The sequence below is a fragment of the Sciurus carolinensis genome, chromosome 2 (assembly GCF_902686445.1).
Source record: "Sciurus carolinensis chromosome 2, mSciCar1.2, whole genome shotgun sequence".
Lineage (NCBI taxonomy): Eukaryota > Metazoa > Chordata > Mammalia > Rodentia > Sciuridae > Sciurus > Sciurus carolinensis.
The window spans coordinates 84,693,412-84,718,904 of NC_062214.1; the positions used below are offsets into that span (position 1 = coordinate 84,693,412).

The 25,493-nt window shown below is 35.8% G+C and overlaps 1 protein-coding gene across 1 annotated transcript in view; it reads right to left on the reverse strand.

The window, feature by feature from the left end:
• Lrrc49 (leucine rich repeat containing 49) overlaps window positions 1-25,493 on the reverse strand; it is a 174,688-nt gene that overhangs the window by 12,226 nt on the left and 136,969 nt on the right. The window contains 7 exon segments of the mRNA XM_047542463.1: window positions 16,868-16,893; window positions 16,895-16,929; window positions 16,932-16,949; window positions 16,952-16,976; window positions 20,070-20,239; window positions 20,242-20,254; window positions 21,426-21,663. Of these exon segments, the coding sequence (XP_047398419.1) occupies window positions 16,868-16,893; window positions 16,895-16,929; window positions 16,932-16,949; window positions 16,952-16,976; window positions 20,070-20,239; window positions 20,242-20,254; window positions 21,426-21,663 (525 nt within the window).

Consider the following 25,493-nt stretch of genomic DNA (forward strand, 5'->3'; position numbering starts at 1 on the left):
AAAGGTAAGATCATACCATACATATCATTTTCTATACTGTTTTCACTTAATATTATGTAATAAGCATTTTCTATGTAATTAAAAATTATAATCAGTGAATGAATAAAAAGTCATTTGTGATATAGATCACAATTTATCTAAACACTCCTCTTGATTTTCTAATCAAGTCTAGTAGTATAATTTTCTCACTTTTGTAAAGAAATAAGCATGGTGTATAGATCTTTATTTGAATTTATATTTTATTTGATTTTTACATTAAAAAGCAATGCCACACATTTTATACCAGCTTTTTTTGGTCTTTTCAAATACTTAACTCTGTTTTGAACATTACATCTTTAACTTTCTTCAGGATTATTTTGCTATTCTTTTTTTAATTTTGTAAAATACATGTTCAGTTTCATAATTTAAGTCTTTAATCTTTCCTAATATACTCAGTTCAAGGCAAACATGTTTCCATTTAGCACCACTTTAGTGATCCCACAAGTTTTGAAATGTGGCACTTTTATTATATTTCAACTCACAGTAGTTTCAGTTTTCCATTATGCAATTGTGTTTAACCCATAGGTCATTTAGAAATATGTTTCTTAATTTGAAAATACATAGGAATTTTCTGGTTGTCTTTTTGTAACTGGGTTAAAGCTTAACCACATTTTGAACAAATAATTTGTCTATGTGATTTCAATTTTTTTAATCTGTTGACATTTGCTTTACAGATAGTACTTGATCAACTTTAATAAATGTTTCATTTATACCTGAAAAGAATGCGTATTATTGGAAGCAATGTTTTCTAAATGTTAGAGGTCAAATTTGTTATCATATCATTCACATATTTTACTTGGAGGTGATTAAAACTTCTCACTCTAACTGTGGACTTGTAATTGTGTCAATTTGGGGTCAGAAGTTCTCAAGGTTATGCTAAAAATGCACACAAAATTAAACTTGCTATCTTTCTGGCAAGTTGAACCTATTACTTTGAAATGATCTTCTTTATTTATAGAATTGCTTTAATTGTCAAGTCTATTTAGTCTTCAGTGGCTGCTGTTTTTATTTTAGATGTCATTGATATTATCTTTTCACCTTTTTTTTTTTGGTACAGGGATTGAACTCAGGGGCACTCGACCACTGAGCCACATCCCCAGCCCTATTTTGTATTTTATTTAGAGACAGGGTCTCCTGGGTTGCTTAGTGCCTCACTTTTGCTGAGGCTGGCTTTGAACTTGCAATCCTCCTACCTCAGTCACTGGGATTACAAGCTTGCGCCACTGTGTCTAGCCTTTTCACATTTATTAGTGCATTATAGTTACATATAATATTGGGGTTTGTTTTGACATAACTATACAAGCATGGAACATAATTTGCTCCAATTCAGTCTCTAGTAATTCCCCTTTCCCTCCTCTCCTCCCACTCTCTGTTCCCTTTCCTCTTTTGTACTGGTCTTCGTATTTATTTATATTTTTTTAAGTGAGTGCTTTATAGATATACCTAAAGGTGAAATTCACTGTGCTATATTCGTATATGTACATTAGATAGGTTGGTCAATTTCATTTCACTGTTCCTATCATTCCCATCCCTCCTCCCTTCCCCATTATCCCCTACCTCTATTGCATTAATTTCTCTTTTATTTTCACGAGACTTCTGCCCCCTACTTTCCCCCCCTTAATTTGTTCTAACTTTCACATATGAGAGAAAACATTCAACTCTTGATTTTCTAAGTCTGGTTATTTCACTTAGCATGATGTTCCATTTATCAGCAAATGCCATAATGTCATTCTTCTTAGCAGCTGAGTAAAATTCTTTGGTAGAACACAATGAGAACTTTAGCAGTTTAAGAACTGACAGACAGGCTGCAGTTTTGCATGCTGACACAGAGTAGCTCTGCTTACTAACACTTAACCATAGATGTCTGCAGTAACTAACAGGTACCTGTAAAAGATAACAAAGTAGCAGAAGCAGGAAATAATGTAGCAGGGACAGAAAATTCCCCTTTAGGCTGAATGTAGTAAAAATCACTGAACTGTAAGAGACAAGAGTCCCTAGGCTGTTGAAACCCATATAAGGAATATAGGATGTACTCTCCAATAAAATTGCACTAATTCTCTTGCTTTGATGTACCCAAAACTTGCTCATGTATAAAAGTAAAAGCCCTGCTGCACTTGGGGCTCAGACTTTGGAACTTATCCCTCTGGGCTATGGTATCACTAATGAAGTGTTGCTTGTAGATCCCAGTGTCCTGATCCTCATTTCCCACTATATTTCCATTGTGTATATGTACCAATTTTTATTTATCTGTTTTTCACACTTTTTTACTTGCAAATTTTATACAACTTTATGTTTCAAGTGTGTCTCTGTAAACAACATATAGTTAAACTTCATCATTTTATTCAGTCTGGCAATCTTTGAGTTTTAATCAGAAAAATTAGTATATTAGCTATTCTTCATATGACAATATTTTGGTCAATGACAAATGACATTATAAGATGGTAGTCCCATACAATTATATAACATAGTGATGTCATGGCTGTTTTAGTTTATATAAGTAAACTATGATATTTGCATAACCATGGAATCACCTAACAACACACATCTCAGAATTTATCCCTATCATTAAGTGATGCATGACTGTGCATTGAATATAACACTCATTATCCTGTCTTTTGGCTTTTACAATAGCTATTTTAAAGTCTACTGTTGATTCACACTCCTTTGAAGATGACCTCTTTCCCTGGTTGTTTGTAAATCTTTCACCTTATTTTTAGTGTTCTGTAGTTCCCCTGTGATGTGACTGTGTGTGAATTTCTTTTCATGTACACCATTTGGAATTGGTTCACTTTATTTAATGTGTGAAGGTTAGAGTAATTCATCAGTTCTGAAATTGTTTTTTTGCCATTTATCTTTTTCAATATTGCCTTTATTCCATGCCATTTAATGTTTTTTTAAAACTCCAAATACATGTTAAACCTTCTACCCTTATCCAAATTTATTAGCCAGTTTCCCATATATTCTATCTTGCTTTCTATTTGTGATGCATTCTGAAAAATTTCTCATAGCCCATCTCCCAGCTTACTTAATCTCTTTTCAACTGTGTCTAATTAGCTGTTAAACCTCCCTATATTAAGTTTTAACTTTGTTTGTTGTATTTTTCATGTATAGAACTTCCCTTGGTTTCCTTTAAGATTTGATGGATTACTTTTTAAAATTTCTTATTATCTCCCAATATTTTTAGCTTATCTTTTATGTCATGAAATATACTAGACATAGTCATTTTACAATCTATCAGTAATAATATCTAAAGTATTCACGGGTCTGTTTTTGTAGTCTATTATTTTCTATATGATGTCTTATTTACTTTTATGGCTGGTTATTTTTATTATGTGCTCTTACAATTTAACTATGGGCATTCTTTGAGAGAGAATGAAGGTAATTTTCTCTAAAGAGAAAATACATTTACTTTCTCCACATATCCAGGGATCATGATGTTTAAAATTTAATACTATTTTAAAGTACCCATTTGATATCAATTCAGGATGCAAATCTATATGAGGATTGCCTTTTGTTTATATCTACTTAGGATCGACTTTCTCCTTTTCTACTTATACCAAGGCTACTTTCCTTGGACAGTTCTGAGTGGGGAAAAGGGGCATACTTATTTTGGACACACTTTATGTTAACAGTATAGCCGAAGGGGTTGTAGCTCAGTCTTGGGACTATCTCAATTTATATTCAGTGCTTTAAATGGGGCTCTGGGTTTTGAGCACCATCCTTCCCACTGCTTGAGGTTAGCAAAACCAAAATTTAAATTTTCTTTCTTTTTCTTTTCTTTTTTTTTTGGGGGGGGGGTGTGGGGGTACCAGGGACTGAACTCAGGGGCACTCAACCACAGGGTCACATCCCCTGTCCTATTTTGTATTTTATTTAGAGAGAGGGTTTCAATGAACTGCTTAGCACCTTGCCATTGCTAAGGCTGGCTTTGAACTCAAGATCCTCCTGCCTCAGCCTCCCAAGCTGCTGGGATTATAGGTGTGCACCACCATGCCCAGCTGTAAAACTTAAGTTTTCTTGAAATGGCTCTGGGTCAAATAGCTTCTATGATATTATGAAATATATATTGGTTCTTCCTCTCTCTCTCTCTCACCACCCTTTCTGCCCCCATTCCCTGGCAAAAAGTTCCTAAAAACTTTGAAATTGCAGGAGTGGTTAAGTGTTTCCTTTATGCTAATAAGATAACAAGAGATTGGGGGGCCTCTATGTAGCTTCAAGATGGAGGCCGTTTACCAGAAAGACTAAGGCACTATTAGAAGATAGATTTTGTTAAGAATTTTGCATCTGTATTCATCAGGGATATTGCTCTGAAGTTTTCTTTCCTTAATGGATCTTTGTCTGGTTTTGGTATCAGGGTGATACTAGCTTCATAGAATGAGTTTGGAAGGATTCCCTCCTTTTCTATTTCATGGAATAATTTGAGAAGGGTTGGTGTTAGTTCTTCTTTGAAGGTGTAGTAGAACTCAGCTGAGAATCCATCTGGTACTGGGCTTTTCTTGGTTGGTAGGCTTTTGATGGTGTCTTCAACTTCATTGCTTGAAATTGATTTGTTTAAATTTTCCATGTACTCCTGATTTAATCTGGGTAGGTCATATGTCTCTAGAAAATTGTCAGTGTCTTCACTATTTTCTATTTTATGAGAGTATAAAATGAAAAATACTTTGATTATCATCTGTATTTCATTTTGTTCATTGTGATACTTCATTTTTCATTGTCAATTTTAGTAATTTGAGTTTTTTCTCCTTTCTCTTCATTAGCTTGGTTAAGCGTTGATCAATTTTATTTATTTTTTCAAAGAACCAACTTTTTGTTTCACCCATTTTTTGGGATCTTTTTTTGTTTGTTTTAATTTCACTAATATCAGCTCTGATTTTAATTACTGCTTTTGGTGTTGATTTGTTCTTCTTTTTCTAGGACTTTGAGATGTAATGTTAGGTTACTTATTTGGCAACTTTTTATCCTTTTAATGAGCTCAATGCAATGAACTTTCCAGTTAGAACTGCCTTCATAGTGTACTGAGATTTTTGATATATCACTATTCTCATTTACCTCTAAGTAATTTTTTATTTCATCCCTGATTTCTTCTTCTATCCATTGCTCATTCATTAGCATATTATTTAGTATCCAGGTGTTAGAGTAGCATCTATTTTTTATTTTATTGTTGATTTCTAATTTCGTGCCATTATGATCTGATAGAATTCAAGGTATTATCTCTGTTTTTTGTATTTGCTAAGAGTTACTTTGTGTCCTAAGATATGGTCTATTTTATAAAAGGATCCTTGTGCTGTTGAGAAGAAAGTCTAATCAGTCATTGATAGATGAAATATTCTATATGTATCTGTTAAATCTAAATTAATTGCATATTTTTAGTTCTATAGATTCTTCATTTAGTTTTTGTTTGGAGAATCTATCCAGTGTGAGAGAGGAATGTTAATGTCACTAGTATTATTGTGTTGTGGTCTATTTGATTCTTGAAGTTGAGAAGGGTTTGTTTGATGTACAGAGATTGTCCATTGTTTGGGGCATAAATATTTACAATTGTTATGTCTTGTTGATATATAATTCTCTTATATCTTTGTCCCTTCTGATTAACTTTGGTTTGAAGTCCACTTTATCTGATATGAGGATAGAGAACCCTGCTTGTTTACAAGATCTATGTGAATGATGTTTTTCCCCCATTCTTTTACCTACAGTCTGGGGAAGTCTTTGCTTATGAGGTGCATCTCCTGGTGACAGCATATTGCTGGGTCTTGTTTTTTAACACAATTTGCCAGTCTATGTCTTTTGATTGATGAGTTTAGGCCATTTACACTCAATGTTATTATTGAGAGATGATTTTATTCCTTGTCATTTTACTTCTTTTTTTTAATTTGAATTAATTCTGCTTTGATCAACTATTCTTCTTGTGTACTTCCTCCCTTTGCCAGTTTTCACTTTTATTTTTCATTTCTCCTTTATGAAATATTTTCTTGTGTATGTTTCATAGTATGGATGTTCTAGCTGTGATTTCTCTTAACATTAGTTTATCATGGAAGATTTTTATTTTATCAATTCTGAGGCTTAATTTTTCTAGGCATAGTTTTCTTGGTTGGCATGCATTTTCTTTCAGAGCTTGGTATATATTATTTCAAGACCTCCTAGGTTTTAGAGTCTGGGTTGAGAAATCCTTTGAGATCCAGATTGGTTTTCCTCTACTTTAAATGTGACCCGTCATTTTGCTCTGGCAACCCTAAAAATTCTGTCCTTATTCTATATGTTAGGTATTTATATAATAATTTCCCTTGGGCTGGGGAGATAGCTCAGTTGGTAGAGTGCTTGCCTCGCAAGCACAAGGCCCTGGGTTCAATCCCCAGTCATGCAAAAATAAAAAATAAAAAAAAAAATAATGCCCCTTGATGTGGTTCTTTTGGAATTTTGTATATTTGGGGTCCTGTAAGCCTCCTGTATCTGATTTTCCATTTTATTATTTAGGTTTGGGAAATATTCTATTATGTCATTGAAAAGACTGTGCATTCCTTTCATTCGTAACTCTGAACCTTCATTTATGCCAATAAATCTTAAATTTGGTGTTTTCAGATTATCCTATATTTCTTGGAAGTTTTGTTCATGGTCTCTTAACATATTTTCTCCATGGTCAACTGTATTTTCAAGATCCTCTATTTTGTCTTCATTGCCTGAAAAAGTCTGTCTTCCAAGTAGTCTAGTCTGTTGGTGACACTTTCCATTAAATATTTAATCTGGTGTAATTCCTTAATTTTGAGGATTTCTGCTTTTTTTTTTTTCAGAATCTTTATTTCTTTATTGAAGTGATCTTTCACTTCCTGTATTTTCTCTCTAATTTCACTCCTTACTTCACCTCACAGATTACCTTAATTATGTACATTCTGAGTTCCTTATCTGACATTCCTTCCACTGTGGTGTTGATGGATTCTGTTATTAAAGTATCTTGGTTTGTTTGGGGCAATTTGTTCCCTTGCTTTTTCATGTTGTTTGTGTGTACACCCATCTAACAGTATGGATATGAGGCAGCAGATTTTCTACCCTGTAGACTTATAGTGACTCTGAGGGTTTCCAGTTGCTTACCATTTAGGGGGAGATAAATACTAACAACAACCAATGTGAACAATATACAGCATTTAACCAAATACTACCTGCTATGCATCTAGAATGTTGTCACAGTAAATAGAAATGATATGATTGGTTACTGCCCACAATAAAAACAGTAAGTTTGCAAAAGGGTTTACAATTTTGAATGGAGGATAGGGAGAGAACAGAAGTGATGAAGAATGTGATAATTATAAGGGAGGAGGAGAGAAGATAGAAATAAAAAATTAAAGGAAGAGTGAAAGAAAAAGAGAGACTGACTGTTAGTAGAAGAAAAGAGAGAAAGAAAATCAAGGGAAACATAAGTGAGAGAAAAAAATATAAAGAAAAAATTTCAAAACAAAAAATAAAAGAATACAAAATAAAACTAAAATATACTAATCAAACATCCTCAAAAATCTGATTAATTGCCTTCAACTGATGAATGGATAAAGAAACTGTGGTATAGATATATACCATAAATGCATTCTACAGTCATGTACAACTAATTAGAACAAATAAAAATACAACCCTCCCAAAAAGAACAATCTACATAGAATTAAAAAAATTATTTTTCAGAAAAAAAACTAATCCATGAAAAATAATTGGCTTTAAAAATGCTAGAAGCGAGGGGGTTTCAAGATGGCGGACTAGAGGGTGGCTGCATTTCATGTTGCTCCAGGACGCAGGATTCAAAAGAGGAGATAGTGAGAGACTTGGGACCAACTCAAAGCCGCCAGTGAGTCTCTCCCATTGGGGAGGCGTCCCGGATGGGGCGGTAGTCCCGGAACGCAGGGAACTTTGTGCAGTAGAGTTGCCCGGCGAGACGCCCCTCCACCCGCTGGAGCGGTAAACACGGACAACTGGGAACATCATAGAGGTGGCTGCTCAGCACAGCGCTTGGACTCGGAGCAACCACTGGGGCTCCAGGCAGCTGCCTGAGGAGGAGCTGCGTGGCGAGCTGTTTGGACTCAGAGCGATCGCTTCTGAACACCGGGGGGCTGCCCAGAGGAAGAGGAGGAGCGCGGCGGGTCGCTTGGTCTAGGAGTGACTGCATCAGAGCTCCGGGTGGCTGCTCAGAGGAGGAGGCGAGTGGTGAGTTGTTTGGACTCAAAGCGACCGCTCCTGAACACCGGTGGCCTGCCTGGAGGAGGAGCGCGGTGGGTCGCTTGGTCTCAGAGCGACCGCTCCTGAACACCCGGGGGGCTACCCAGAGGAGGAGGAGGAACAGGGCGGGTCACTTGGACTTGGAGTGACTGCCTAGGACTACGGGCAGTTGGTGGGAGGAGGAAACGCGAAGTGAGTTGCTTGGACTCCTAGTGACTGCTTCGGAACACCGGGCGGCTGTCTGGAGGAAGAGGTGTGTGGCGGGTCTCTGGGACTCGGAGCTATTGTATGGGGCTCCAGGTGGCGGCTCAGAGGAGGGGCCGCATAGCCAGGTGATTAGGTGCAGAGCAGGGTCCCAGGACCTAGGCGGCTTCTTGGTGGAAGAGCCGCACAGAGACACGCTTAGGGGCGGAGCGAAGGTTCCAGTACTGTGGGAAGATTCTCTGAGAAGAGGCAGCCTAAGGAGACTTGTCTGTGAAGGGTGAGGCTCCCAGGCCCAGGAGGTAGGTCCGGACCCCTGGGAACGTTGCAGAGGAAGGCAGCCCAGCCCAGGCGGTAGTTGTAGATTGAGGGGAACCTCTAGGAGGGGAACTGGCCAGCGAGACCTCCCCACCAGGTGAGTCTTCCCCGCCGGGTGAGGTTTTCCCACAAGGACGGTAAAACCAGAGACACAGGCACAAACAGGCCTTGCCTCAGCCTGCAGCCTAGTTCCTCTTTGGATGACCATTGGTCAACAGTGGCGGCACCTCTGACCACTATCAGGGACTATACCCCACCTGAGGGTCACCACCCCTAGAGAGGCAGCTTCCTTGTGGAGCACCACATTATCAACTTCCTCTAAGACTTCAGGCTACTGAAGGATAAGAGGGGATATACTAGCAATCTTCAGGGACATTATAAGTCGATAGAGGAAATCTGCAATATCTTAATGATCAACTGATTCCTGAACAATATGAGAAAACAAGGGAAGAAAATGCCCAAACAAATCTAGATGTTACATCAATAAAATCCAACGACAGCATGGCAGAAGAAATGACAGAAAGGGAGTTCAGAATGTACATAATTAAAATGATCAGGGAAGCAAATGATGAGATGAAAGAGCAAATGCAGGCATTGAATGATGAGATGAAAGAGCAAATGCAGGCATTGAATGATAGCACCAATCGACAGTAAAAAGAGCAAATGCAGGAAGCAAAAGATCATCTCAATAAGAGTTAGAGATATTGAAAAAAAACCAAACAGAAATCCTTGAAATGAAGGAAACAACAAAACAAATTAAGAAATCCATAGAAAGCATAACCAATAGGATAGAACACCTGGAAGACAGAACCTCAGATATTGAAGACAAAATATATAACCTTGAAAACAAAGTTGAACAAACAGAGAAGATGGTAAGAAATCATGAACAGAATCTCCAAGAACTATGGGATATCATGAAAAGTCCAAATTTGAGAATTATTGGGATTGAGGAAGGCTTAGAGAAACAATCCAAAGGAATGAACAATCTATTCAATGAAATAATATCAGAAAATTTCCCAAATCTGAAGAATGAAATGGAAAATCAAGTTCAAGAGGCTTATAGGACTCCAAATACATAAAATTACAACAGACCCACACCAAGGCACATTATACCGAAAATATCTAACATACAAATTAAAGAGAATTTTAAAGGCTGTGAGAGAAAAGAATCAAATTACATTCAGGGGGAAACCAATACGGATATCAGCAGATTTTTCAATCCAGACCCTAAAAGCTAGAAGGGCCTGGAACAACATTTTTCAAGCTCTGAAAGAAAATGGATGCCAACCAAGAATCTTATACCCAGCAAAACTTACCTTCAAATTTGACGATGAAATAAAATCATTCCATGATAAACAAAAGCTAAAAGAATTTACAAAAAGAAAGCCAGCATTACAGAACATTCTAACAAAATATTCCATGAGGAAGAGATAAAAAACAAAGAAGCAAATCAGCAAAGGGAGGAATTATCCTAAAGGAACTGTCAAATAAAGGAGGAACCAAGGTGTGTCAAAAAAATAAATAAATAAAATTTAAAAAATGAACCAAATGACTGGGAATACAAATCATATCTCAATAATAACCCTGAATATTAATGGCCTGAATTCATCAATCAAAAGACATAGACTGGCAGATTGGATTAAAAAGAAAGATTCAACAATATGTTGCCTGCAAGAGACTCACCTCATAGAAAGAGATACCCATAGACTAAAGGTGAAAGGATGGGGAAAAACATACCATGCACATGAAGTCAGCAAAAAGGCTGGAGTATCCATCCTCATTTCAGATAATGTGGACTTCAAGCAAAAGTTAGTCAGAAGGGATAAAGAAGGACATTTCATACTGCTTAAGGGAAGCATAAATCAGCAAGATATAACAATCATAAACATCTATGCCCCAAACAGCGGCTCATCCATGTATGTCAAACAAATCCTTCGCAATTTTAGAAACCAAATAGACCATAACACAATAATACTAGGTGATTTTAACACACCTCTCTCACCACTGGACAGATCTTCCAAACAAAAATTGAACAAAGAAACCATAGATCTCAATAACACAATCAATAATTTAGACTTAACAGACATTCATAGAATATACCATCCAACCAAGAGCGAATACACTTTCTTCTCAGCAGCACATGAATCCTTCTTTAAAATAAACCATATATTATGCCACAAAGCTAATGTTAGCAAATACAAGAAGATAGAGACACAATCTTGTATTCTATCAGATCATAATGGATTGAAGTTAGAAATAAATGAAAGAGTAAAAAACAGAAACTATTCCAACACCTGGAGATTGGCTATTATATGATGAATGGATAACAGAAGATATTAGGAAGGAAATTTAAAAACTTCTTAGAGGTAAATGAGAACAAAGAAACATCATAACAAAATCTCTGGGACACCATGAAAGCAGTACTGAGAGGAAAATTTATTTCATGGAGCGCATTTAATAAAAGAAGTAAAACTCAACAAATAAATGACCTAACACTACAGCTCAAAGCCCTAGAAAAAGAAGAACAGACCAACACCAAAAGTAGTAGAAGACAGGAAATAGTTAAACTCAGAGCTGAAATCAATGAAATTGAAACAAAAGAAACAATACAAAAAATTGACAAAATAAATAGTTGGTTCTTCAAAAAAATAAACAAAATTGATAAACCTTTAGCCACACTAACAAAGAGAAGACGAGAGAAAATCCAAATCACCAAAATTCGGAATGAACAAGGAAATAGCACAACAGACACGATTGAAATACAAAACATAATTAGAAGCTATTTTGAAAATCTATACTCCAACAAAATAGAAGATTTCGAAGACATCAACAGGTTTCTAGAGACATGAATTGCCTAAACTGAACGAGGAGGACATACACAATTTAAATAGACCAATTTCAAGTAATGAAATAGAAGAAGTCATCAAAAGCCTACCAACAAAGAAAAGTCCAGGACCAGATGGGTTCTCAGCTGAGTTCTACAAAACCTTTAAAGAAGAGCTCATTCCAATACTTCTCAAAGTATTCCATAAAATAGAAGAGGAGGGAACCCTCCCAAACTTATTCTATGAAGCCAATATTACCCTGATACCTAAACCAGACAGAGACGCATCGAGGGAAGAAAATTTCAGACCAATATCCTTAATGAACATCGACGCAAAAATTCTCAACAAAATTTTAGCAAATCGCATGCAAAAACATATTAAAAAGATAGTGCACCATGATCAAGTGGGTTTCTTCCCAGGGATGCAAGGTTGGTTCAACATCAGGAAATCAATAAATGTAATTCACCATATCAACAGACTTAAACTCAAGAATCACATGATTATTTCAATAGATGCCGAAAAAGCATTTGATAAAATACAGCACCCCTTCATGCTCAAAACACTAGGAAAAATAGGGAGAGTGGGAACATTCCTTAACATTGTAAAGGCCATCTATGCTAAGCCCATGGCTAATATCATTCTAAATGGTGAAAAACTGAAAGCATTCCCCCTAAAATCTGGAACAAGGCAGGGATGCCCTCTTTCACCACTTCTATTCAATATCGTCCTTGAAACTCTAGCCAGAGCAATTAGACAGACCAAAGAAATTAAAGGGATACGCAATAGGAAAAGAAGAACTCAAACTTACCCTATTTGCTGATGATATGATTATATACTTAGAGGAACCAGGAAATTCCACCAGAAAACTCTTAGAACTCATAAGTGAATTCAGTAAAGTAGTGGGATATAAGATCAATGCACATAAATCTAATGCATTTTTATACATAAGTGAGAATCTTCAGAAAGAGAAATTAGGAAAACTTACCCCATTCACAATAGCATCGAAAAAAATAAATACTTGGGAATCAATCTCACAAAAGAGGTGAAAGACCTCTACAATGAGAACTACAGAACACTAAAGAAAGAAATTAAAGAACACCTTAGAAGATTGAAAGATCTCCATGTTCTTGGATAGGAAGAATTAATATTGTCAAAATGGCCATACTACCAAAAGTTCTATACAGATTCAATGCAATTCCACTTAAAAATCCCAATGATGTACCTTACAGAAATAGAGCAAGCAATTATGAAATTCATCTGGAAGAATAAAAACCCAGAATAGCTAAAGCAATCCTTGGCAGAAAGAGTGAAGCAGGGGGTATCGCAATACCAGATCTTCAACTCTACTACAAAGCAATAGTAACAAAACGGCATGGTATTGGTACCAAAATAGAAAGGTGGATCAATGGTACAGAATAGAGGGACAACGGACACAAACCCAAATAAATACAATTTTCTCATACTAGACAAAGGGGCCAAAAATATGCAATGGAGAAAAGATAGCCTCTTCAACAAATGGTGCTGGGAGAATTGGAAATCCATATGCAACAGAATGAAACTAAACCCATATCTCTCACCATGCACGAAACTAAACTCAAAATGGATTAAGGACCTCGGAATCAGACCAGAGACCTTGCATCTTATAGAAGAAAAAGTAGGTCCAGAGCTTCAACATGTCGGCTTAGGACCAGACTTCCTCAACAGGACTCCCATAGCACAAGAAATAAAAGCAAGAATCAACAACTGGGATAGATTCAAACTAAAAAGCTTTCTCTCAGCAAAGGAAACTATCAGCAATGCGAAGAAAGAGCCTACAGAGTGGGAGAAAATCTTTGCCAATCATACTTTAGATAGAGCACTAATCTCCAGCATCTATAAAGAACCTCAAAAAACTCTACACCAAGAATGCAAATAATCCAATCGAACAAAATGTGCTAAGGAAATGAATAGACACTTCACAGAAGAAGATGCTACAAGCAATCAAACAAACATATGGAAAAATGTTCAACATCTCTAGTAATAAGAGAAATGCAAATCAAAACACCCTAAGATTACATCTCACCCCAATTAGAATGGCGATTATCAAAGAATACAAGCAACAACAGGTGTTGTCAGAGGATGTGGGGAGAAAGGTACACTCATACATTGCTGGTGGGGCTGCAAATTAGTGCAGCCACTCTGGAAAGCAGTGGGAGATTCCTTAGAAAAACTTGGAATGGAACCACCATTTGACCCAGCTATCCCACCTCTCTGGCCCTATACCCAAAGGACTTTAAAATTCAGCATATTACAGGAGTACAGCCACATCAATGTTCATAGCTGCTCAGTTCACAATAGCCAGATTGTGGAACCAACCTAGATGTCTTCATTGATGAATGGATAAAGAAACTGTGGTATATATATACAATGGAATATTACTCAGCCATAAAGAATGATAAATTATGGTATTTGCAGGCAAATGGATGAAATTGGAGAATATCATGCTAAGTGAGATAAGCCAATCTCAACAAACCAAAGGACGAATGATATCGCTAATAAGTGGATTGATGACACATAATGGAGGGTGGGAGGGGGTTAGTGTTAGGGTTAGAGTTAGGGTTAGGGAGGGGGGCAAGAATGGAGGAAGGAAGGACTATATAGAGGGGAAAAGAGGGTTGGGAGGGGTGGGGGGAAGGAAAAAAATAACAGAATGATCAAACATTACCCTATGTAAATTATGATTACACAAATGGTTATGCCTTTACACCATGTACAAACAGAGAACAACATGTATCCCATTTGTTACATAACAATAAAAATAAAAATAAAAATAAATAAAATTAAATTAAAAAAAATGCTAGAAGTGAGAAAAAAAATATGAATATGTATAAATGTCCATGAACCATTAAGGTCACAATTAAATAGAGAAAAAGAAAAAGAAAAAAATCTTGATTAAAAGTTAAAGAATTATTTCCATTTGAGTTCAAAAGAGTCTCAGCTTCCCTTTTCAGTAGTGTTGGGTGGGGTCATCTGGAGTATGATGCCTGCTCCAACCTCAGGGTGGAATTGCTAGAATGAGAGAGTTAATCCCATTGGTAGAATTCCTGGAGGTGGGATTTAGGCTTAAGCAGGATCCATATTCTTCGCTAGTGCCAATTGGTGTGGAGATTTTAAATCAGTACACCTCTAGGGCCCAGTAATTGTCAGTCCATGCTTGAAGACTGCACCCCATGGATCTTGTCTGTGTTCCACTCATGATGTAGGAGACAGTTCTTAGTCCACTCTGTCACCTGCGGACCCCATTTCCTGGCCTGGGGTTCAGTTTCCAAACTCAATCTGTCCTGCTCCTGCCCTTTCAAAACCCTGGCCTGGTGCATCTCTCTCAGGTAGTCCTGCAAGCAGCCAGATTAGAGAGGGAGGGAGAGAGCTGGGTGGGTTTCTACGACCAGTTGTACCCTGTGTAAACCTCTCTCCACATTGATTTTCTCCCGGTCACTTAGGCATACTTTATGTCATGCGTCATGGGTTTGCCAGGCTTGTATTTTCAGGTCAAACTTGGGTTTGCCAGGAATTGGTTGCCCCAGCTCCTTGCCCCCACTGTGGCTGTGAAATGGTTCCTTCCTCTGTCTTCCACATGCAGCTGGGAGAGATGCAGTTTCTTTCCCGTACAAGGATGTTGTGCAGTGTACCTTTTGGTTTAGTCAGGCAGTGTCTTTGATCTCTAACCTCTCTAAGACATGCCTCAGTCCTCCTAAAATTGTGGGTTCCTTTAATTCCCTTTCCCTCCTTTAAAGCTCGTGGAGGGACTGCTCTGGCTGGTGCTTCTGGCCGCAGCAGTGGCTGTGGCACTGGAAATTTCTTCCTTATTTTATTACATCCAACATCCTCCCCCTCCATCAATTTTTGTTGTTAATTAGTACTTGTTATCATTGCTGAACAGGAAAGAAACTCAGCAGACTTAGGATCCTTCAGGATGTGGGGGAATTTTTATTTTCAGGTTATTAAATTTTTAAAATATTATGCACTATAGTATTTAGACGAGTATAATTTTTACTGATTTCTTTTAACATCATCATTTCTTAAAGTCAATGACTCCATTAGGTTTTTTTTTCCCCCAGAATGATTCTAAGGGTTCTAGATGGAATAAACAGATCAATTGTTATACTTGAGTTAGATTTGAATTCGGAACTGAGCTAAGTGGAGAAACTGGGGTAACATAGAAAGTATTCATTTTGTTGATATAAATTATAGGAGGGCAACATGGCTCTGAAGCCAGGTTTTAGGGAGGGGAAGGAACTTTCCAAAACCCAATACGAGTGAAAGTGGTATGATACTGGGATAACAATCTCCTATTATCCATGACTACAGCAAAGGTGGCAGCTTCCTTAGTGGGCTGCTTCTATGGTGTGGTACTGGGAGTCGTCTCTGGTGGCCCAATGTAGAGACTGCTTCCTCAACTCTGCTAAAGATTTTTAGATATCTAATTCTTATGTATCAACTGTCTCCTGCATGTGCTAGCCAGAGTGACTTCTACTATCTATAACTGAATCATGGCTGATACATCATCCTTGACTATTCTCCTTCCAATCATGCTATGTCCTGTAGATCAGTGTTCTGCCAGGCAAACCTTCTAAATGTTTGTACATCATACTCTTCTCCATTTCCACTTCCTTAGTTTGAGTCTTCATAATCTCTCTACTTAAACTATGACCAGCCTCCTGATTGTTTTCCATTCCTTCAACCTCTGTCTGCACACATCATGGCCTTTCTAGAACATAACCTAAACACATGATCATTGTGCTTAATTATAGGAGAATAACTTCTCATTTTGTTTTGTACAGATTGCAAGTTCTCAGATCATAGTCGATTTTTCTATCTTCATATCTTATCACTTATGCACAATCATTCCATGCTCCAATTATATTGAACTAGTTACAATTCCTTATACTTTTATGGATTTTTTTCCCCCATATGCCATACCTTGAAAACTCCTAGTAATTTCTTAGGAACTAGATAAAAGGCTATTTGTTTTATGAAACTTTTCCCAGTGTTGTTCCAAAACATGGTTAGTCTCTTCTATGCTGAAAGATTATATTTTGTTGTATATCTTCAGCTTATTACACTATAAACCACACAAGAACAAGGCTTTGTCTTATTTGTCTTTATGTCCCCCTATACTTTGAATGAGGCCAGCCACAAAAAGTCTAGGATACGTGTTTGTGTGATGCACACATGGAACAGTAAGAAGTATGTGGAATTTCTTTCTTTTTCTAGTGTAATAGTAACCTATAAAAACTTTAAAAAATAAAGGTTACCTGGCATCACCCAGAATTGAAATCATACCGGTACTGAGGTAACTCAGAAGATGCTACATGTCTAGGATTCCAAAGAGCCTTCAGCCATTATCATGTCATTCTGTGTCACCTGAAGAGAAAAAAATAGAGAGGTGTCCAAATGGCATTGTTTCTTAGTTGGATACATATAATTCCAAAGAATATTTAGATTAAATATTTCCTTTACTTCAGGAAAGCACATCCCTGGACTAGAGGGAGAAGAGTTTCATTGATATTTTTCTTTCTTCCTTGAACCTAAAGAAAATGAAGATGGTACGAACGTGGGCTCATTGGAAATCTACTGGAAAGTGATTAGTTAGCTCTGACTTAGAAGGTGTGTTTCCCGAGAATGCCTGAGAGGTCTTAAATTCTTAATGAATTTTTTTCCCCGAAATCCTATAGCCAGATTTAATGGGAAAATTCCCATGTGTCAGTGGGAGAGATTTATTTAATAACGTGTCAAGGGGTAAGTCATGGTGTTGTTCATAGCTTGCTTATAAGGATAATTTAGTTCCTTCCTTGAGAGATGGAATTCTCACAGGATGAGCAAGGATGCTGCTATCACTCACTTTATATCCGCCTTTCTCACCACAAAGAAAAACTTGTCACAAGTAGATCCTGTGAGGATTCACTCCTGGGTCAACCAAGATAGTACTAAAGCTGAAAGCAGAACTTTGGTTAATTTTTATGTTTTATTTAATATAAAATAGGGTTGCTTGCATTTTAAATAGTGTCAGTTTGTCTGCACTATATAATTCATGATTCCCAACCAGGGGTCATTTTGCTCCCTAAGGAACATTTGACATTATCTGGAGACATTTCTGCTTATCAGAACTGATGGAGATGTGCTACAGAGTGTAGTGACCAGGGCTGATGCTAAACATTTCAGAATGCACAGGGAAGTCCCTACAATAAAGAATTTTCTGACCTGAAATGTTAATGAAGCTTAAGTTGAGAAACTCTGGTATAAATTTTGGATCTTTAGAAAATTTAGTCCTAACATTAGCTGTTAAGCTAATACTACATAAACATCTTCTGAAAAATAAACCCATAATTCACATACACATAAATGAGTGCAGAATGACTCTTACCCTGGTCCCTCAAATTCTTTCTTTAGCTGACGTCTAAGTTATTTGGTCCACTATAGTCACCTAGTGGCCAATGCAGGCCACTACTCCATCTTTTTTTCTTGACGCTCATAATTAATTCTACCTCAAGGAATATCATTATCTCTTATACAAAGAGAAGTAGAAATGTTGTGTATATTATCATATAATGTCAAGAATTATATTATTGGGTATATATGTTTAATATTTCAATAAAGTATAAATATTCCTGAAATTGATGTTTTCAAAAATTTATTTTGGAATAAATTACATACATATATATATAAATATATATATATATATTTATATATATATATATTTTTTTTTTTGGTACAGGGATTGATCCCCGAGTTGCTTAACCACTGAGCCACATCCCCAGCCCCCTTTTTAATTTTTTTTATTTTGAGACAGGGTCTTGCTAAGTTCCTTAGAGCCTCACTAAGTTTTTGAGACTGGCTTGAACTTGTGATCCTTCTGCCTGTCTCCCAAGTCACTGGGATTACTTTATCAGTTATTTCTAATTCTTCTTGACTTTATATAATTTTACTATCCCTTTGTATTTAAAAGCTCCATAAGAATGGTTATTCCTCTAATAGTCTTTAGGGTTAATTGGGGTAACAGTTCAGCCATTAATGAGGGAAAATCACTTAGCAATATCTAAAATAACCATTCTATTTTCAGTTCAGACTAACTTCTGAAAAACCTTTGGGACTATTTAGCAGGGCCTACCAGGGACTCACAATCTCTCTTTGGGGAAGTCTGAAGGGTCCAGAAGCACACACAAGACTGAACCAAATTTCTTAACAGTCATGTAAAGGTTCCAGATTTGCCTGATATCTTCTATAGATGGCTGATACTGTGGTCATGGACCTATCATGGTTGCTGTAGATTTCATATGGCTGCTTTTACATCAACCCAGAGATCTCCATTCTCCTAATAGTATGCTAGACTTCTAAAATCTAGGCTGGACATAGCTGTAGTTTACCAGTTGTAGGGAAATATAGTGACTGTGCCAGCAAGGTTGACTATAGTTCATTTTATAATAAGGAAGTTTTCTGAATTTTTAGAGATATTATAATAAAACTAACAATATGTGAAAGGCTTTATCTTCTTTTGGATGATAATTTAAACTCAGTAGAGGTAGAGGATAGTTTCATTTTTCTTCCAAATTAATAGTTAAAGTGACCATGGTCATTGAGTAACTGGGAGATAATCCTGTGACAGCTGAATCAATCTAAAAATAATTTTTCATTGATAATTTTCCAGCTACTCAGATTCAGATCTGCGTTAGCCAACACACTCATGATACAGGTAGCTGCTACCAACTATTAATAAAGCAGTCCAGATACTTACTTATACTTTATTTTCTCCTCTCTCTCATTCACATTCCTCCCTCCTCTCCCTCCTTCTCCCCCTCCCCCTTCTCTCTCTCTCTTTCTCTGTCTCTCTGTCTGTCTCTCTCTATTTTATTCCTTTACCTTATTACCTGACATTTAAGTTTTACTTCCTCATTCCTTCTTGCATGCCAGGCAGTATAGAAAGCACTTTGAAAAATACAAAGATCACATTACCTATCAAAGACTTCCTTTTTTTCTTGTTTTAAACTGTCACTCTTTAGGAGCCTCTAAGTAACTGAGACCCTGTCTCTAAATTACACACACACACATACACACACGCACACATATATATATAGAGAGAGAGGGCTAGGGATGTGGCTCAGTGGTTAAATGCCTCTGGTTTCAATCCCTGATATCAAAACAAAATAAAACATAAAACGTAAACAAACAAAAAACTGTCACTCCTACTAACTTTTTATCTGAGTACTTACTAACAACAGTAAAAGTGCTTATTACTTACTATTCACCATGAACTTATTGCTATTTTATTTTAAAAATTTGTCTAGTGCTTTAGAATTTGGGAGTAGATTTTTAGATTTCTGATATTTAAATGTCAAGCTTAAAAAAAACAGTATTTCTCAAAAGTTCTACCATTATTACCTAGATTCTTAACCATTTTTAAACACTATTTTCCCCAAAGGGAACATTTTTATTCTGCAGTTTGCATATTCCTTTGCTTACCTCTGTTCCATTTATTTTCTGCATACTAAAATGGCTCAGCCTAAACAGTACATAGTATTTCCAGAGCGTAAAATTGACAACTGGATTTCCTTGAGGATCAATTGTCAGCTGGTCAATACGACGAAGTTGTGCTAGTGCATTAAATTGCTGCAGCATTATAAGATTCGTTCCTTGAATTTAAGGTGCTGCAATAATAAAAAACACACACAAAAAATCTGAACATTGAGTTTAATCATCTTAAAATATTAACATCAAAACTTCAGTGATCATTCCCTAAGTAAATCTATAAGCTTTGGGCTTAGCAAATATGTCTTCAATTACATTAAATCAACTGGATTATATAACTTTAATCCTGCTATTGCATCATTGATGGAATCCATCCAATATTTATTTCTGGATGATTCCTTCTGCAAAAGATATCTTCTCTTATTAAAAAACTAGGATTCTTAATAGTTATATAAACATGAAATAATTTGGAATCTTTCAGACATTACAATGATTCTACACGATTTATATTGAAATTAAACTAACAAAAGAAAAATTGGAAAGAAAAAATTTCAAAACTTTATTAGGCTTAAAAAACTTCTAAAAACTAGTTTTAGTCACTATTACTTGTATCTTGCCAAATACTATGTATGCTGGTTAAGGTTATAGAAAAATCAAATCTTTACAAATGGAATATTAAACAAGTATTTTGTGAACTTGGAGGCTCTTTCCTAACATATTATCTGTACCTCTACCTATCTTATTTAAGGAGGAGGAAGTAGGGAAAAAAGTACAAAAGGGCAAGTGAGGGAAATCACTCAGCTGACAGAGAAAAACTACATTCATAAAAACTCAAGAGGGAACTCATTATAAAATTGCAGTTTCTGAAAATGCTTAATAATAAATAATATAACACCATAATTAGAGAGGCTAATTTCTCAAAGCAAGTTTAATGTGTTACTAAAATTGTTTTCAAAGTTGTTAGGGGACTACTGTAAATATTATATAATAAACTACTATACGTTACATAATATATGCCTAGTATTGTCTCATCAATGCCAGGTACATACCTGAATATAAAATAGGACTATGCAGTTCTACTGAATGCTTTATAAAGTAGAAATATAATTTGAATAAAATTGATAGTATTTCATACTAAATAAAGGCTCATTTTCAGAGATAAAATTTCTAATGCTAACACAAAACTACAAGATCATTTATGACTACTAATTTAAATCCCAGCACCAGAAAATCAATACAAAAGTTTAGTCTCCCTTCCTGCATAAATAAAAGTTAAAACAGACCTTTGGCTTGATCATACAAGTCATGATTAAGAATAATCCAAAGATACTACTAGAAGGAAATGTTTACCAGAGAATTAGGAAACTTAATCTTCAATTTGGGGAGCACTTGGACAATTTCATCAAATTCTATGAATGTGAAGGAGACTGTTGTGACCATTCCTGCTGTTTGAACACTCCAATTTCGATCCAGAGATTCTAGTGCTCCTGAGCCATACAGGGAAAGTGTATCTCCATCCACTTCGACAAGGTGTGTGTCTGTGACAGATAAACCTAATAAAGCATTGTTGAGTCCTGAGTCTAGAGACCTGGGGACACCAAAATATGATTTGAAGTGAAAATGTTATTGTGCAAGTAAATAAAAGAATATAAAGACACATTGGAAAAGTTCTTTTCAGTATTATATTCATTTTTTTTCAATTTTGTAATTAATTTTAAATAGACTGTGGAAGGTTTATATTATTCTAATCACATATTTTAGTTAAAAATAGGAATTGAATCCAGGGCCAATCTACCAATGAGCTACATCACCAGACTTTTTTATTTTTAGTTCTTATTTTGAAAAAAGACCTTGCTAAATTGCCCAGGCTAGCCTTGAATTTGTGATAATCCTGCCTTAGTCTTCCACACAACTGGGATTACAGGCCTGTACCACCACAGCTAGCCCATTTAATATACCTTTAATATGTCATGGATCTTTTTTCATGTCAATACAAACAGGTTTTTCCAATCTTTAAAACTATAAGGCTGGAAAAATGTATTTTATTAAGTAATATTTTAAAGTAAGAATCATAATATGAAAACATATTGGAAAACATAATAGCTATTTAGTTTACTTCTTAGATGCTTGATTAAGTAGTATCTTTGACTTTCTATTTTTGAATTCCTCAATGTTTTTTGAAATTTTGTAAGTGCATACACCAAGTATAATTGTTAAAGATTGGAGATTTCCTCCCCAGTTTGAAATAAAAAATAATGGAAAACAATCCATTATTTATATTATATATTCACAAAATACTTTACTGAACATGTAACTGTATTTCCAAAGTAGAAGCCACATTATCCATAAAAGGCTATGTAATTAAAAGGAGCTAAAGAATAAATAAATAGCTTGATCCAACTCAAAATTTTGTGAATATAGATTGAAGTATTACACAGCCTCATAATTTAAGCACTACATGGCTTTTGTTGTAAATGTCTTCATTCTGGCATTTCTGCTTTCAGGAACTATTTGCTTACCTGTGGGTTGTTTTCCTTTGTGCTGTGATGTGCTTTTGTATACTCTTCCAAAATGCCAATTCTCATACTGTATATGTGTTTATAATTTTGCCTCTTCTTACAGAGTGAATTTGTTGAAGCTAATGAATATCTATCTATCTATCTATCTATCTATATAAATATATACATATATATATATATTTTTAACTTTGGGGAAGTATAGTAATGGGCTTTACACAATTTATACTCCATTAATTAATTATTAAAGATAAGACTGACAAACCATTATTACTCTATTGGTTTATCATACTTTGGCAGTACCACTTAACCTTTTACATATTTGTTTATTTAGTAACAACCCAGGTAGTAACATCAGTATGTCCTACGTGAATATGCAACCAAGAAAATATAAAAATGCTTAATTTCTACCAAACTTAGGGGCTGAAAAGAGACAATAATCAAACATTCAATGAGCAGTAGTATATGAAGAGTCTTAGATGATAGTCTTAGAAAGGTAAAGGCTGATAGCACAAAAAGATAAGGATTAGTTCCATTTATTGTACTTTGGGTAATACACTGAGCAAGGTAGAAGGTATAAGCATTACTGGAATAGGACAAAGGACAGAAGTTTGAGCATTTCACTGCCACTAAAATGAGGAAAACTTGATGAAGAGTGCATATTCCTACTGTAGCACTTACTGCATCACATTGCAATTACCTGTTAATTTTTCTGTCTGTCTTACTAAACATTGTGATCCTTGAAGGCTTGAATTTTGCCGCATTTGCTGTAGTGGAGCCAACATCTGCCATAGTTCCTAGCACATTCTTCATCTGATACATATTTCTTTAATAAATTAATAAAGTGAGAAAAACTTTATGAGGATCTATTGAATTTTAAGAAGAATGTTCCTCCTATACCTGTGGTTTCACAAATGGTACAGAATCAATGATATAGGCACAGAATGAGGGTTTTATTAGCAACAAGGTTGTCTCAGGTTTGGCAAAGACATAATGAAGGAGGACACCTGCGGGGATCTTCATTGCTGCTGCGGCCCACATGGACTCAGTGCCACGCTGCGGCTCCCCATCTACTAACAAGTGGTGATGCTTCTGCCTGCCATCATGGATAACCTCTGATCTGGACGCTGCCATCTTTAGTTTGGACAGCTCCCATCCTGGGACACCGCATGATCAAATACCTTTCATGCATCAGGCTACTAAAGACTGGGATGTTTGAATAGTACATTACAGTTTTTTTCTAGATTTTAAAAAATTATTATTATCCCTATATTTCTATTTTTTTTATCATTTTTTGCACTCTCTCTATTTTCCTCTTATCTGTTTCCCTGGAGCTTTTCTCATGCTAACAACCAACTTCTTTTGATTCCGCTTTCACCCTTCCTATGATCTAGTACCTCTATATACTCACTTCTTATCCCATTAACATTATATCCTACACCCCTCCCCATCCTCTTTGTTCATCATTAGAAATTGGAGACCTTATTGCAAACCTATTGTTTATGTTGTGGATAATAATCAAAATCATCATCTCTGTTTATTACAACAATACTGTTAATGTTTTAATAGGAGCTATTTGGCTTAAGACTGCATATTGTTTATATTGTGGGCTGCTAATATTGATCTCCCCCTTAAAGGTGAGGTATTGGAAACTTGCAGGGATACTATAAACCTAAGGGGGAAAACTGTAATACCTCGGATCCACACTGCGAGAGGGGAAGATACACAAATAGCATGAAAAAACAAGGGAAGAAAGTTACTCTAACAAACCAAGATGCTATATTAATCGAATCCATTGACAGAATGGTAGAAGGTCAGAAATGGAGTTAAGAATGTACATAATTAAAATGATCCACAAAGTAAAGGATGATATAAGAGAACAAATGCAGGCAATGAATGATAAATCCAATAAACAGATATAAGAGCAAATACAGGAAGCAAAAGACCACTTCAATATAGAGATAGAGATTCTGAAAAAAATGCAAACAGAAAATCTTGAAATGAAGGAAACCATAAGCCAAATTAAAAATTCATTAGAAAGCATAACCAACAGGTTAGATCACTTAGAAGACAGAACCTCAGACATTGAAGACAAAATATTTAATCTTGAAAACAAAGTTGATCACACAGAGAAGATGGTAAGAAATCATGAACAGAATCTCCAAGAACTATGGGACATCATGAAAAGACCAAATTTAAGACTTATCAGGATTGAGGAAGGCACAGAGATACAAACCAAAGGAATGAACAACCTATTCAATGAAATAATATCAGAAAATTTCCCAAACCTGAAGAATGAAATGGAAGTCAAATACAAGAGACTTATGGGACACCAAATGTACAAAATTACAACAGATCCACACCAAGGCACATTATAATGAAAATGCCTAACACAAAATAAAGATAGAATTTTAAAGGCTTCGAGAGAAAAGCATCAGATTACATATAGGGGGAAACCAATATGAATATCAGCAGATTTCTCAGACCAGACCCTAAAAGCTAGAAGGGCCTGGAACAACATATTTCAAGCTCTGAAACAACATGGATACCAACCAAGAATCTTATATCCAACAAAATTTACCTTCAGATTTGATGATGAAATAAAATCCTTCCAAGATAAACAAAAGTTGAAAGAATTTACAAATAGAAAGCCTGCATTCGAGAACATTCTCAGCAAAATATTCCATGAGGAGAAAATGAAAAACAACAATGTAAGTCAGCAAAGGGAGGAACTACCTTAAAGGAAAAGCCAAGTAAAGGAGAAACCAAGTCAAGTTAAAAAACCAAAAATAAGCCAAATGGCCAGGGATACAAATCATATCTCAATAATAGTCCTCAATGTTATTGGCCTAAATTAATCAAACAAAAGACACAGAATGACAGATTGGGTTTTAAAAAATAC